Source organism: Opisthocomus hoazin, chromosome 9 (genome assembly GCF_030867145.1).
Source record: "Opisthocomus hoazin isolate bOpiHoa1 chromosome 9, bOpiHoa1.hap1, whole genome shotgun sequence".
In the NCBI taxonomy this organism is placed as follows: domain Eukaryota; kingdom Metazoa; phylum Chordata; class Aves; order Opisthocomiformes; family Opisthocomidae; genus Opisthocomus; species Opisthocomus hoazin.
Genome location: NC_134422.1, coordinates 28,760,508 through 28,776,225, shown reverse-complemented (window position 1 = coordinate 28,776,225; position 15,718 = coordinate 28,760,508). Strand labels below are relative to the sequence as shown.

The following is a 15,718-nucleotide window of genomic DNA, read 5'->3' as shown; positions in this document are numbered from 1 at the left end:
CCACATGTTCTAATTGATGGTTAGGGAAACTCTTTTAAATACCAGTTACCAAACTCTAGATATCTCCTGGTGGAGGTAATGATTTCCAGACATCAGCTGGTATGTCATATCTGACTGGCTATTGTTGTACCATGATTTCAGTGTGCACATATGCTCTTTCCACTCCCACAACCTGTCTCTCTCTTACCAATCATGTGTTAATGCATCATTTGACTTGGAGAATTTCCCTGAGCGTATAATTATCTGGGGTTTTTCTCTTTAAGGGAATACGAGAACTAGACTTACACATGCAAAGAGGTTTCGAAACAGGAAATCCTGCTTTTCCCACCACTACACACCTCTGATCCTGTAGGAACAGAGTACTATTTGTTCCTGTTCACTTACACTTTCTGGTTCCCCTTTTCACAGGGGATCTCCGAGCCTGCACTTACTGTCGCAAAATAGCCTTAAGCTATGCACACTCCACAGACAGTAACTCCATTGGAGAAGACTTAAATGCTCTGTCAGATTCTGCGTGTTCTGTATCGGTGCTGGATCCTGGCGAGCCACGCACACCAGTTGGGAGCCGTAAAGCTAGCCGCAACATCTTTCTGGAGGAGGATCTAACCTGGCAAAGGTAAAGTGAATAGCGTCATGCTGAGCTTCATAATCTTAACTGTGTTTTCAGGCTGACACCAGCCTAGACAAAAGCTGATGGCTTCCATCTAGAAAACTTGGAAGTTCATCTCCTGTGAAAAGAATCTAATCCTGAGCTTGCTTCTAATATTCTTCTCTTCAAGTTGAAACATGGAAACTTTTCTAGTGGAGTTTTAAATTATTTGCAGTTCTTCCTTTAACCTATTGAATGAGTGATTCTATACCAGTGGCAGAGCAGGCTTTTGGCTTCAGAGTTTAAAAAAGACAAAACCAAAAAATATCCTTTCTAACCACCAATGTATCTGGAGGCAGGTCAGTACAACACTGATGCTTTACCTGTCAGGTTTTGGATCGGGCAAGAGAATAGAAGAGATGCTGTCTGTGTAAAGAAGAGAGAAAAGGTGCAAGTGACCACCTGTTTCAGCTGAAGTGGGATTGAAAGAACAGCTATAAAGGTTCTCTGATCTCCTTTCAAAGTATATTGCTTCTTACTGCTCTCAAATGAGGGGATCTCTGTTTTTGGAGGATGAATAAAAGAACACTGCACTTCTCAAGTGGCATACAAGTTAATTTCTGAGGACCTTGATTTAATTTAATGCAGGGGGGGGAAGAAATAATCACATGTGGTGTTCGTACTCATTTCCCTAAAAAAAGAAGAACAGGCAGGTGTGAAACTACTGAGGCGGTCTTGAGACAGAGCCTTCCTTTAACTGAGGGGTAGTGTTAGTGACATGTGCCTCTGTCACCAGATCTCTTCTAATTATTCTGATAGTATTAAAAGAAAAACCTCAAAAACAACTGTCCAGAAAATGCTCTGACTCTTGCTTTGCATGTTGCTTTCCAGACTATGATGCTTCTATATGGAAGCAATTAAGCAATCAGCTTTAGACCTAAATGAAGGAAAGTACTTCTGATTTAATGTCATGGTCATCTAAAGCAATAATGTTGCAATGCTTGGGATAAATACTACCAAATTTTGCATTAGGAAATATGTGTGTATGCTTCTCTTCAGGTATACAAAATAATAGAATCATCATTAGTTCTGTCTTCTGATGTATTGTTAGTATCTTTATCACGGCAATTCAACAGCTTGTAGACATGAACATGTAAAGAAAGTATTTATATCTTTAATTTGGGCAGCTTGTAGCACTCGAAGAAAATGCTGCCTATTCTTGAAAGGCTAATAATTCTTTCTACATTAGAACACTTAGTCTTGTTGGGAGACACTGAGTAAACTTAGGCTGCTTTTGTGTGTGAGAGGGAGAGAGATTGAGATTAGATTGTTTATTGTTGCTTTAGGAGGATTAAAGTTTTCTTCAGTGTTTTATTGCTCTTAAAATGTAGAACTCTGTAGTGGACTACAGTGCTTTTTTTAATACTGCATTTGGTAAGTTTCTGATTGACCTTCAGAGGTTTAAACTCAAGACGTTGAACTTAAATGGCACCATGGTGGAAAGTGGCAGCTCACAGCTTCATAATGGAAGCAGACGTTTTTTTCTACTGCATGGCTTCTGTGTGAGAGGTAGTTTCCTTCAGAAGAAAACTTGGGAGTTGAGTCTCTTCCCAAAATAATATATCTGAGATAAGGCCCTTGGCTCTCCTGCTGTCATATGCTGTGAAGCAGTCAGAAAAGCGTTTAGGGGAGTGATGCTGTATTTATTTGTCTGATGTTGCTCTGCTCTTTAAGCAGTTGGAAGCTAAAGGCATGGGCTCCTGCTTTAACTAACTTGAAGGGCCGTGTCCTTGAAAAGTGAAGGAGCGATGCACTCTGGGCATGTACAGCTACTCAGGCAAAGTTGTATTGTGTACATTTTCTCATGAAGAGTGTTTATTGTGCTAGTAACATGTCTACATCCCAGAGCACAGCTAGTACGGCTGTGTTAGTTGGAGCGTAGTGGCTTACATCTGGTATAGTTTTGCCAGTAGGAATTTATATTGATGGTGTAAAAACATCTGCTTTCCTTCTTCCTGAGGTGGAAGGAAGAGGAGAGGAAAGGTGATAGTGATCAGGTTAAACAATTGCAGAAAGTTGTCAGGCTATCTTGGTAAAAACTGTCTAGAAATAGCCATAGGTAGCAGTGCTTGTATTGCAAAGATGATGTGTTGGGGAGATGGAGGCAATATCTCTACCTCCAAAGCGTGGAATAGCAGCCTGTAAAGAAGGAGGATGTGTAGGAAAGGGATATAGGGGAAGAGGGCAGGAAGGCAGGTTAATATGAGAAGTGGAAATAGGCTGTATTGTCCAATACTTCAGTCTGGAGATAGAAGACTGAAGTACTGTCCTCCAGATATCATTGGCCCACAGATGGGGAAAGATTTCCCTATTCACTCATTGATTTGACGATCGTGAGTATGAATGAGAGGTAACATTGAATTTAATTCCATTTAATTCTAGCTGTTCTGACGCTGCTGCGTGTGGCCAATATCTCAAATGTCTGTTACATGCTCCTTTCCCTTGCAGTTTGATTCACCCAGACTCTTCAGCTACCACGTTGTCTGCACGCCTTGGGTCTGTCCAGGAGGATGCAGGGAGGTCACCAGCTAGGAACAGGTAAACTAATCATATATGAGTATTTGCTGTTCTGGATGCACTCCTAGCACACTTTTCACTATAAAACCTGTATTTTGGGGCTTGTTTATACTGAGCATGCTGTTTCATGTCTAAAATGGGATACCCAGATGTAATGGTAAGGAGAGACCATTTATGTATGTATTAATAAACGTGCTACTTTTGAGGAACCTGTGGTTTGCTGCTGAGTCAGTAAAATAGAGGTGGTGGTGAAGAGGACAGAAAGGGAAGGAAGTGGCTAAGATAGATTTCTGGGGAAGCTGAAGAAAAAGGAGTAACAGAGGCTTGGTGACAGGAGGCAGAGACTGAGGTCATGGAAGAACAGAGGTGTAGTTTTTGTTTGTTTTGTAGGTTCCCCCCACCCCATCTGTTCCCTCTGCTCTTCCGTTAAGTATATAATCTTGTTTAAGTTACCAGGCTTCCTTAGGCTAAAAGCCCATCATAGGCCTTTATGCAAGAGTGCTGGAATGAACTTGGAAATGTTAATGAGAGGTTTAGTACAAGTTGTGAATGCTTGAGCTTAATCCCACTAAACAGGCTGGTATTAGAAGAACAAGTAATTTCCACTTCACAGTGCTTCTGCTGCAGTTCTGGTTATACACTTCCATTATGGTTAAATTGGGGAAGTAAAGAGGAGGCCAGGATATGAGGAACAGAGCAAAGATAATCCAGTTTTCAGTTCTGGAGTCAGGAGACATTGAGAGACTTGTTTGCATTGGTGTTACAGTAATGTAGAATATTTAGCAATTTGGAGGGGCCTGGCAGCACTAGCGAAGACTAGGGAACTCAGCTGAGGGGGATGGTGGGTGTGCCTTTCAGGGAATGGGCTGCTTGGAGACTTTTATATTCTGTGTGGTGGGGACAATTAGGAGAAGATAGACACTGACTGCACAGCTGAGAACCAAAGATCTCACCCAGAGGGAGTAAAATACTGGCGAATAAACTAGTACTAAAAATCAGTTCTGGGCAAACATAGCAAGGAGTCCAGGGTTAAAAGCTCAATGCTAAATAACTGCAGTGACATCAAGAAAAGTCTGAAACCTTGAGGATGCTCTCCTGCTTCCTGTTTGAATTGATGTTGTCTATTTTAAAAGGCCTTTGCTGTTTGCTTGCACATGCAGTAGTAAGAGGGTTCAAAGCTGGACCTGGCAGGCTCAAACTGCTCATTCAAGTTAAATTTTAATTCTCTGTCTATTCATGACCTCACCGTAGTACTTACCTGTCTCGACTCATGTTTGAGAAGCAACGATAAGGTATAAACTATCTTGGTCAAAATTCTGAGCCTGTGGGAACGAAGGCATTGGCTTTGGGCTAAGCGATGCTAGCCTTTAAATCTTCTCAAAGCAGCTGTAGATGTTTCCTTGAGGCAAGCTTGACCATGCTTCTTTCTAGATGAGATGAAACAATAAAGTTGTAGGTTGAGTGCATTTAGATGCAGGTGGCAGAAGTTACTTAGTACTATTTGTTTTCTCTGCAGGTAAGTGATATGTGTTTTTTTTTCTCAGACTGATTACTTGTGAGGAAAAAATTAGCACAACAGTCAAATGTTGTAAGCGGAGGGATTTGAACTTCTACTTTGCAGACCCTTCTAAAGGGTAGGGTTTTTCATTGCAAAATCCCCCACTCTGTTTTTAGAAGATAAATACAATAAAGTCCCAGATGTAATTGGTGATGACAGACACAGATATGAAATCTGACTGTTTTAACTCTTGCTTAATGCCCTTTTACACAAATTAAAAATCCCTGCTGCTTATAGGTAGGTGATACAGTGAAAGTAGCTGTTGCAAAACAATTGGGAGGAGTGCTTAATGATGGTATTTCATGTCAGTCTCATCTTCCACATAAGAATGCTTTCTGTTAAGTTGCATAACTCTGTCAGTTCTAACCTTGTTTAACTTGAGAGCATCTGAACAGTAGAAGACTGGGAGAGTTTTAGTCTGACTTGAATGCCTATGACAAAGTTTTTTTGCTTATGACCCCTAGATGTATATGGATGTAATGCCAATATAGTTTCCTTTGATTCTGCATAAATGACTAAAAAGCACCTAACTAAAACCCTTTATCAGCCCAGTATTCCTCCTCAAAAGACAGAGGAAGAAAAAGCAGTGATTTTGAGACTATTGTACCTTCAGTGCCTGCTTACTTGCAGTAGAAAAGCTGAAGTAGGGTGGCATTGCTATTGCATACCTGGGCTCAGCCACATCATCCATTGGGCCGTTCAGAATTCTTGGGAATAATTAGAGTGTCAGTTAGCCAGGTAGCAAGCTCTGTGAAATTATCTGGGTTTCATTCCAAACACTAGAGGCTGGCAACAGTTCTGAGCGCTGAGATTGCTGCAAGCCTCTTGAGTCAGTTCAGCATTGGCACTTTGAGCTTCCCTGTTGCTGTATGCAGAAGCGCTTTCCATCCTCACTCCTTATGGTGCTGTTAGCATGAATAGCTTACATTGCATGCTTTTTGCTGCTGTGTGATTAGAAGTTGCACGCTGGTTATTCAGAGGCTTAGTGTAGTTGTGGGATATTGGAACAGAGGGTATCTGGAACTTGTATTTGCATTTGTAGCTTTGCAATGATTATTGCAAAATGGTGTGTTTATACTGGAGTGCATAGCCAAGATTTCCTAACAGCTGGGCTAAGATCAGGTGGATGCTCCATATCGCAGTACAAGGAAAATTTCCAGCTGGAGTGACCTCCAGCTTCAGCAGACAGTTTAGCCACCCTAGGGAACAGATGCTCAAACTTCCAGACTCTGCAAGCTGTCAGCCATATATTTCAAAGATCCGAGGAGGAGGAGTGCTAAATGGGTCAAGGAGAGAGGGAATCTCAGTGCCCTCTTACAGGGATCCTGGTGTTGGCTGCCCTTGCTGGTGTCTGTCTTGCCTTGACCACTGGAGCTTCTAATTACTCAGCATCCCATCCCTTCCCCAGTCTATTCAAATGCAGATGTACATGAATTGCTGTGCCTAAACTTAGTTCTAACTGCTTCCTACAAAGAGCTCTACAAAAGTTTATGTTTAACTTGGATGTTCCAAAGCAATACGCTTGCTTCCTAGGGATTCTTTCTTCTGTTTTGATGGAGGAGGAAGCTTTAAGCAGTAAGTCTGTACTGAGGAGGGTGAACCATGTCACAGGCTTAAGTTCCTTTTTAGCATACTATGAGATCAATGTCCACTCTGGGGAAGCACTGCACAATGAACACTTACACTTTGATTTTTCTCTCTTGCACTACAGATCAGCCAGCATCACTAACCTGTCACTGGATCGGTCAGGTTCACCAATGGTGCCTGCCTATGAGACATCCGTCAGCCCCCAGGCCAGTCGCACACATATGAAGGCAGAGACCAGTGAAGATGAGCGCAAAATCCTTCTGGTACCTTTCAGACTTCTGTTTGTCTTGCTCTATGAAGGCAGTGAAGTTTGCCTTTCTGTATCATGCAGCAGGAGTATCTTGCTGCCTTTGAAGGCTCTTGTCTGAGCACCTTTACCTGGACCATTTCTCCAGGTGGTGCAGGGATGGAGGATGGAGAATATTGGTGCTGCTTTGGACACATCTGTCTTCCTGAAAGAAATTGTAGTTTCATGTGGTGCTTGCATAAAGGTGTTTACAGTTTTAGTCTTGGGAAGTGTGTTACGCAATGAGGAGTTGGTGTATGGTGGCTCCTTGTGGGTTAAACCTCTCATAATGGCAGCTGTAACGCTATGACCTGATTCTGTATTTCTCCAAGTTCAGATTTTCCCTTTCATAGGCCACATAACTGATACTTTAAATGGCTGCTTCAAAATGGTTACACCATCATGAATGAGTTAAAGCTGTTACAGCTTATTGGACCAAAACATAACTTGGCCCCTCCTCTTGTTTGCAGAATAAATGTAACATGTTGTAGAAGATCGTAGTGACTTACTTGTTCAAAGAAAAATTGGTGTGCAGCAGTGTTCTGTGTAATCCTGTTATCCCCTCCCCACAGAGGCAGTGATGTATGTGGCAGTTACTGTACAATGTTCATTTGAAAACAGTGTTCCTTTTCAGTGAGGGAGGGGAAATGTTTCCAACAAAGGGGGCAAAAAAGATGCAGAGAAGGAAGGGAGTGTTTTCTATGAGTTAAAAGATTCAAGATTTCTCCCCATTGCCAATTTAAAATCAGGAAGGCTAGTTTCTGTGTTGTCAGGTATTTGTCTGATCTCAGCAAAATGCATAGATGTGTTCCTGAGGGTGCAGAAACACTCTAGTTCCTATTCAGTTGCACAACTCCTTACCAGGGTGCTCTGTAAATGGATAACCACAGGAGGGAGTAACAATTTTAAGGCATGTCTTTACACCACCCTGCCCTGTGCGTGTATGTTAATGCAGGAAGAATGAAATTTAAAATGCTATGGATGCAACTTGGACCAAGATGATCAAGCCCCAGGGCACTTCAGCTTCACATTGTTTAATTTTTTTGTATGTTTCCTTTCTTGGAGAAGAGGATTGGTATTATCGCTTTTGTTCATGTAAGAGCCAAAGATGCAGTGTCATTGTAGGATTTTCTATGAATTCCCACTGTTTATTTAATGCCCTTAGCTTGTGGAGCTGACTCTGTACCAGGAGTTAATTTACAGCTTAACATATTCCATTCAGAAGACTAATGAACTTTGCTCATGAAATAAAAGGTAGGGGAGGATGTACGTACACAGGGGTAAGCACATATTTCTGTGAACTAAAGGTCAAAATCCTTGAGTTGAAAGGATTTGTTGTGTTCTGCCAGTTTGTCCAGTTTACTGAATTCAGCATGTGAGTTAAGGGTAAATTGCAAGGCAGCTGAACTGTGGAGTTGCCAGTTGCATCATATCTTGTGATCCTATGATGTGTTCAATTATTGATCCTTTTAACTCTATACCTGGTACAGAAGGGGAGCTGCTGACATTGGTTTTGAGATAAGACCCAGGACACCCACTGCTGGAAATAAGAGCAGAAAGCCAGTCCGCTAACAGAAGTGGAGCAAATCTCTTGGATCTCAGGGCACCTTTCACCCTTGGGAAAGTGCAATAAAGTGGGTCTGGCAGTTAACTGGAAAGCTAAAACCAGTTCTAATTTAATGAAAGCTTTTTTTCCCCCTGTTACACAAAAATAGAAAGAGTAAAGCCCATGTGAGAAAGTGAGCTGCAGTGTCTCTTCTCCACCCCTTGGGGTGCTCTGTTGCGCTCTCAAAATAATCTCAGGTCCCAGTTTCCACTCTGCAGCAATGGATTGTGCTGTGCCAAGCTGGGGTGTGTATGGGAAAGTAAAAGGGGCCAGGTGCAGAGAGACAGCTCAGTTTGGATGGAGCATAGCTTACGCAAGAGTTGGTGCACATGCTCAACAGGCCTGAAAAGAAGTTTGAGGTATAGGCTGAAGTGTTCCAAGTGGCGAGGGGAAGATATCCACTGATTCAAAAATGGTTAATTGAGTTGGGGGGGGTAAACACATTTTTGCTTAGTGTCAAAAGCTAGAAGTGTCTACAAAAGGCTTGATACTGGACAATAAAAAATGAATCCTCAATAAGAAATGGTATCCCAGTGCATTGCTGTGTCAAGTACTTGCTTTATATCTGGCCTTGATAATGGACTAGTATACTTCACAAAGCCAAGATTGAGCAGAGATTATGTAGAAAAGCCATCTTCCAAAGGATGAGTTTTCATTGTCCTCTATTTACAGACATGACCTGAGTTTGAGAGTAGGGTACAAGAGGGTGATAGTGAAGATGCAGGTATCTTGTAGGCAGTACAAAATCTTGCCACATTAAAAACAAAACCCCTTAACTCTTTATTGCTTCCTTGTTCTCAACTTTATATAAAAGGAGGGATATAAGGAGCTGATCTTATGTCCGTCTGCTGTTTCTGTTTGCGCCTTCGCATGGGTTGTGCAGAATGGCTTAGATTTTATGCCCGTTTGTGGAGGGCTCTTGATCTAGAAGCTAATCTGAGAGCCCAAGTTGATGCCCTTGAAAGCAGTGCTAAGGTCAGACTAATAAGTAACTTGCACATCTCCCTGTCCAGGACTCAGTCCAGCTGAAAGATCTGTGGAAGAAAATCTGCCATCACAACAGTGGGATGGAGTTTCAAGACCATCGCTACTGGCTGCGGACACATCCCAACTGCATTGTGGGAAAAGAGCTGGTCAACTGGCTCATCAGAAATGGGCACATAACCACAAGGTAACCCTGATGCTTTAGGACAGCAGATGTCCTCCGTCTCTGTGACAGGAGGTTATGAGTTTATGCTGACATAGGGTGCCTTAGCCTGCAGAGATAGACCCCTTTGCAGGGAGATGAGAGAGAATATTCAGGTCTCTTCTTCACTGTCTACCAAAGCAGATGGGGTTCTGACTCTTTGTGGACCAAAACAACGTGGCGTGTAGGTGGCTTTCTGGTTTGGGAGCTGGTGTGGGAGGCAGCTTATGGGACAAGTATCACTCAAACAGTTGGAGAACAGTGAATGCATTACAAAGACTGTCCAAAAATGTTCACTGATACTCCAAAGGGCAAGTCTGCCCCTGGGATCAGAGATAACTAATAGTGTTTGATAGCTAAATTTTTGGTGGGGCTGACAGGCTCTTAGCCTCGTAAATGAGTATAAAGAATCTGGTGTATTTAACTGTGCGAGAGGGAGATAGAACAGATGGTTCTTAAGTGCAGAGCAACAATCCTCACTCAGCAGAGATGCTCAGTATGTATAACTTGAGCTAACAATATTGGAGGAGCACAAACAATACATCTTAATCATCTGTTGGACGCCTCAGCTGAGTTTAGAGTACTGGCAGTCACTTCATCTAGCTCCATACTTGAACCAGTACACTCTGCTGCCTCTCCAGAATATTTTAGTGTCTGGATAAGCATGGCAATGGGATACTGCTTTTTTAGCCTACTTGTACCATAAACCATGTGTGTTTAGAACTAGACTTAAAAAACCATCTCTATTCTTACACCTTTAGGGTCCAAGCCATTGCAATAGGACAAGCGTTAGTTGATGGACGCTGGCTAGAATGTGTCAGTCATCACGATCAGCTCTTCAGAGATGAGTATGCTCTCTACAGACCATTACAGGTAAAAGCAGTAGGAAAGCTATGGTTCTTGCTGGGTTTGGCTGCTGACTAGAATCTTTTCTAATCCTGTTCTCAGCAGCCTTTGTATGTTTTCTACATCAGCTCTCTTGTACAGAGAGTTTGGGTCCAGGCCTTTTTGCTTAGTGGATTAAAGCCTGAGAAAGCTGTCTTTGTCCAGAAAGCTTTGGGGCTGTCCTTTGTGGAGGATGAGCTGTTAACACGCAGTGCTGCCTAAAATGGAGAAAATGGTCTCTAATCTAGGCCGGTGCCTCTTATGGTAGACGTCTACCACAGAGGCTTTGGAATGGCGAAGTCTGTGCTTGTGACAGCTGTGCTATCATGTGTGCAATTACTGGTGACTGAGACATGATGGTGGTCTTCTACTTCAGTTTCAAAATTACTTCTTTAAAAATTTCCAAAGAATGGCTATTTTAGATATACAGTATTGAATCTTCTTATGTATTATATTGGTAATATTCTTCTGCTCTCCAGTGACAGCAGTAACAAGGACGTCAGTACCTTAGGCACATGATGCAAGATTGGGAGGGAGTTTTTGTCATGCCTCTCAAACAGGACTGGCTAGCTGAGGGGGAGGCAGGGAACCAGTGACCAGAGATGCTGTGCTACCATATTTCATTGCAGTCAGGCTTGCTGAGGGGTAAGAGCAGTCACTGGCCTGAGTGATTGGATTGTTTTTTTTATCTTGAACAAGATACCTGTGAAGCCTCTCTTTACATGAAAGTGTTAAGTTGAGAGTCTTCCATGTTCTGCAGCTTCTCACAATAAAGAACGGCTCAGCTGTCCCATGGACCTCAGTCAGAAAGCTTGCAGCTATTAGTATCTTATCTTCCTCATGCATTTCAGCTCTTAGCCACAGTCACATCGTCTTCCATTGAGATTGCTCTCAGCTTCATCTGGCATCTTAGCTAGTTAACTGCACTGTCTCAGTTTGCTACTAAAAGCTTGCCCTTAACTAGCAAGTGCTTGTGGATCCCTGTTTGTAATTATTTGTAAGGGGCTTATGTTATTCAAGGTTTAAAGCCAGTTCTTGTTCTCATCAGCTGAAAGAACTGTCTGATCTCATTTCTCCTGGACAAGAATCAGGAGAAAGTGTTGTCGACTCAGTTACTTGCTGCCCTCACCATAGCCAAAAGAACCATAGTAAGAACTTCCTCTTGAGGTGACTGAAGGCATCAGGATGGCTGATGGAAATTTCTTTGATGCTCTCCAGGTTCTCTGGCACTCTAGCTGGGCTTTGTTTTGACATGGTAGCGCCAGCTAGAGCCTGACTTGTGAGCAAAACTCCTAAAGGTACTTTGGTCAGTCACCGAATTGCTCCAGTAATTTAGAATTAGCCTCCACCAAAAGCTGCATGTGCTGATTTCTGGGCAGAGGATATGATCATCACCCACCTCGGCTGGCGATAGGAAGCATTCAGAACTGCTTCGCTGGATGTGGTGACAGAAAATGGGTAGTATAATAAACTTGCCCTTCAGTGCCGCTTAGTCACAACATGTGTGGAGGTGGGGAGGAGGTAGAGACTAAGCACGTGGGAAATGTAAAGAAATACTGGTTTCCTGTCCCGAAGAGTTCCTATTTCATGCCAAGTGGGGTGGCTGTATGATTAACCTGGCTCAGCCCACTGAGAGTATCCTCCAAATTTTAAAATTTCTGACCTGCATTTGTAGCAGGCTGCTTTCTAAGGCTGCTTAGTATTTCAGCAGAGCTGCACTTTAACAGCATTTTTTCTTCCCTGTCTATTAGAGCACGGAGTTCTCGGAAACCCCATCTCCAGACAGTGACTCTGTTAACTCCGTAGAGGGGCACTCTGAGCCATCCTGGTTCAAAGACATCAAGTTTGATGACAGTGACACAGAGCAGATTGCTGATGAAGGAGAAGATAACTTAGCCAGTGAGTTTCACCTGAGTCTTGTTCTCACTCTACCTTCTCCCCTGTTATCCCGAGTCCTTTGGGACATGGTAGTTTAATCCTGTCTTGCTTTATGTGTGTGTGTATGTGTTTGTGTGTGTATGCATGGGGCTGTAAGGATCTAAGCAAACTAGAACCTAGCTAGTCTTCCTGATTCTTATCATGGATACAGTATTTTGAATTTAGTGGAACTGGTAAAACTTCATACTTCTAATGGAGAAGAAGCATGTAAATTGCTGCCTTCTGTTCCTGGGGCAGACTTATGCTTGATTCGGGCCCTATAGTAATGCACTAAAGAATGCCCGATGAGTTAGCATACACACATGAAGATAAGATTAGAACTACGAAAATACTGTATTCCTGTAGTATTGCACACTGGTCTTTATGTATTAAAGACAATTTTTCTCCTCTCTGATCCCCTCATGATACCCATTTGAACCCTTCTCCTCCCTGTATCTTCCCCCTTACCCAACACTAAAAGACTCTGCCAGCCCTAGCAAGCGCACTTCAGTCAGCAGCTTCCAGTCCACAATGGACAGTGATTCAGCCGCCTCCATCAGCCTGAACGTGGAGCTGGACAACGTGAACTTCCATATCAAGAAGCACTCCAAGTACCCACATGTGCCCCCTCACCCTGCCGACCAAAAAGGTACGAGGTAGTCACCAGCTGGAGTTGCACATGATGGAGAGCTGGGGCCTAATAATACTGACCTGTTTGGACACTACTTTTGTAGCTGTCTAACAGAGGGGGAAATACGATATTTAACTGGCACTTGCTTGCAGTTTTGATGTGCTTACCTCTGAGAAGGCTCAGTAGACCTGTTGAAACACCTTCTCTGCAGAGTGTGTAACTTCCCCTGTGACTTTCTCTTTGCAGCTGAAGCAAAGTCTCCTGCCCATACATAACAGGGCAGATCCACATACACAGTTTCTGGCTAACTGAGGTGGAAAAATAGTGTGTGCATAAACCAGTTTGGTATATGTCTCTACAGTTTGAGACTAAACTGGAAAAGCAAGCAAGACAAAAAAATGCCAAAAAACAAACAAACAAAAACTTGGAACAGCTCTTTGCTGACTTACAATTGTACCTTAATAAGCTTACATTTGACAGAAGAATCTTACTGATGAGATAGAAGGCCTAACATAATCCGTATATGTACCATTTGTTCAAAAGAGAGCATCCACTTAAGCAAAGTAAGGAAGAAATCAAATACTCAGTGTTGAAGACTGCTTTTGAAAGCTTTTTATCCTAAATAAATACTAAATGGAAAAACTCTAACTATGGCAAGGACTCTATCCATGTGGAAAAAATAATGTACCTGCTTGTTGACAGCTGCAGTCTCTAAGCTGGACAAGGGCTGACTGAAACCAGAGCTTGCCACTGCCTTGGGCTTAGTATATTCTAGTTGCTTTACATGCTGGGTAGCGATTGATGTCTTTGCTCTGCTTCCTTACCTAAAGTTACATCAGCTTTGTAGACTTCTATCTTTGGCTGCTTTTAAAGAGTTTCTTATTCTTAATTATTGTTTCACCCCACTCCTTCAGTGTTTCCAACTTTAAAAGATGATCCAGTGTTAAATAATTTGGACTCCTTCTAATGACTTAGTCCTGCTGTAGAGTCTAATGGATCTCTTCTGTTGTGGATTACAATGCAAGACTTACCTTATGCTTGCATAGAGATTGCATTTTCTGAAATTGTACAATAGTCACGGAAGAGAGTGATGGAGGAGAACTGGTCACAGCTGACTTTCAAAGCATGTTAGACATGGGAGAGAGAGTAAGGCAAATTAGATGGGGCATTTATCAGTGCCTGTTGTGGTCACCTTTTGTTGTTAGCTAAAAATATGTCTAGAAGAGAGGAGCCGAGCAGGTTCGAAATCTGCATTGTTGTCAGATGACTCACAGTAGGGATGGGTTGTCAACACTACTGTCACCAGCTTGTTATTGGTTCCTTTCAGCTTGTTTCCAGCTTGTGCCCTAATCAAATGAAAAGTTAATGTATCTGCAGAGAAGGAAAGGTGTGGAGAGGGAGAAAATATCAATGAATTCATTTTAGGAAGGGGGGATGCTGGATTAAGTGAGCTTGAAACAGGCCCAGGTGTGCTGTAGTATCCTCTGAATTTACAGCTGTAGCAGGTTTATCTTTATCAGTGTGTGCTGGCAGTAAAGCAGGCGGTAGTCAGTTTGGCTCTGGCCAGTGTTAAAGGACTTAGAGTGGTAGTCCTGGTTACAGACATCTCTTAGTCTTTATCTCCTGACGCAAGAAGCAGTACATGATGAAGGGGAAGCGTAAGAGAGCCTACCTCTCTCAGAAACTGTTGACCAAATCAAGGCTTCTCGTAGGCAGAACGGAAGCTCTTATGAGGAAGATTTTGATGATGGAGAGTTCAGAGAAGATCACCAGAAAAGGCAAGTGGTGAGGGGACTGAGAGAGACTTCTGCCTTTGAATTATATATGTTGACAGCACTCTGCCAGCTTTGGTGAATCTCTGCTGACTAGTGTTTGTCACCTGTTCCTGAAATGTGTGGTCTCTTAACCAGGTTGTTCTGTAGGAGTGTAATTTGTATGAGAGAACTGGAAACAATTCCTTTTATGAGAATGGATTTCCACTGGGGATAAAGTATCAGTAATATGCCCGTAACTGGGATAGGGTGGAGGTGTGAATCATTAAAACACACCATGGAAAGGTTGGTATTATCCTGCAGCTTCGTGAAAAATCTACATCCTCTGAAAATACAGAGGACTTGCTGTACATCTTTCTTTGGATTCTTGGCAGAAGAGTCTCTAGAGGAAAGACCTAACCAGGGAGCAACAAGTTAAAATGAATGACATCCTGAATAGCAAGAAACACTTCTTGGCAATAGGGAGACTGGAATTTCATAGTTACTTAGATGTTTGTTATTCAAGGCCTTCAAAATTTTGGTGGGGCAAAACCTTACAGTGCATACTGTAGTGTCTAGAGTAGTGAAATGGATGACTTCTAAAACTGGAAATGTGAAAGTTGGAGTGCAAAGTCTTTCACCTTGTGTTCCTGATTTATCCTGGATGTATTCAACAAAAGATGCCATCCAGGATGTTAGAGTATCATGATGATTAGACAGCCAAGACTAGACAGTTAAGCTTCTATGTAAAATGGAACACGGCTATCTTAAGAACAGAGTACTGTAGTCAATCAGTGACATGATGTGTTTGCTGCTGTCAGGGGTCAGTAACTTCCGTATGACCATTATGGACACGTGTATTTGGCTTGATTTCACTGGAATTGTCTTTTGTCCTTAGACTGGATGACAATGACTTCATTATTTCCAAGAAAATTAAAACTGAAGATCACGCCCACCTTTTAAGGCTAGTAACTGAGTTTCCTCACAGCTGTTTAAGTTACAATGATTGGGGGAGGGCTGACAGGACAAAACATCAGTGCTAGAAGTGCAGGTCAGCTTTGATCTAAGCGATTAGTGAGTTTCTTCAAATGATTAAGGGATATGCAATTTCCACTAGTCACAGAGGTCAGCTGCTTTGAAGCAAC

At 42.5% G+C, this 15,718-nt stretch overlaps 1 protein-coding gene across 5 annotated transcripts in view; it reads left to right on the top strand.

Annotated features, from left to right (window-relative positions):
- The window catches only part of PIKFYVE (phosphoinositide kinase, FYVE-type zinc finger containing), a 71,217-nt gene that overhangs the window by 14,511 nt on the left and 40,988 nt on the right, over nt 1-15,718 (top strand). For 4 of the 5 annotated variants that reach the window (XM_075429888.1, XM_075429887.1, XM_075429886.1 and 1 more), the window contains 7 exons: nt 409-616; nt 3,098-3,187; nt 6,436-6,574; nt 9,217-9,374; nt 10,151-10,262; nt 12,026-12,173; nt 12,673-12,840. In XM_075429888.1, coding sequence (XP_075286003.1) covers nt 409-616; nt 3,098-3,187; nt 6,436-6,574; nt 9,217-9,374; nt 10,151-10,262; nt 12,026-12,173; nt 12,673-12,840 — 1,023 coding nt within the window. The remainder of the gene's footprint in view (nt 1-408; nt 617-3,097; nt 3,188-6,435; nt 6,575-9,216; nt 9,375-10,150; nt 10,263-12,025; nt 12,174-12,672; nt 12,841-15,718) is intronic. The other variant, XM_075429889.1, reaches the window with a different exon arrangement.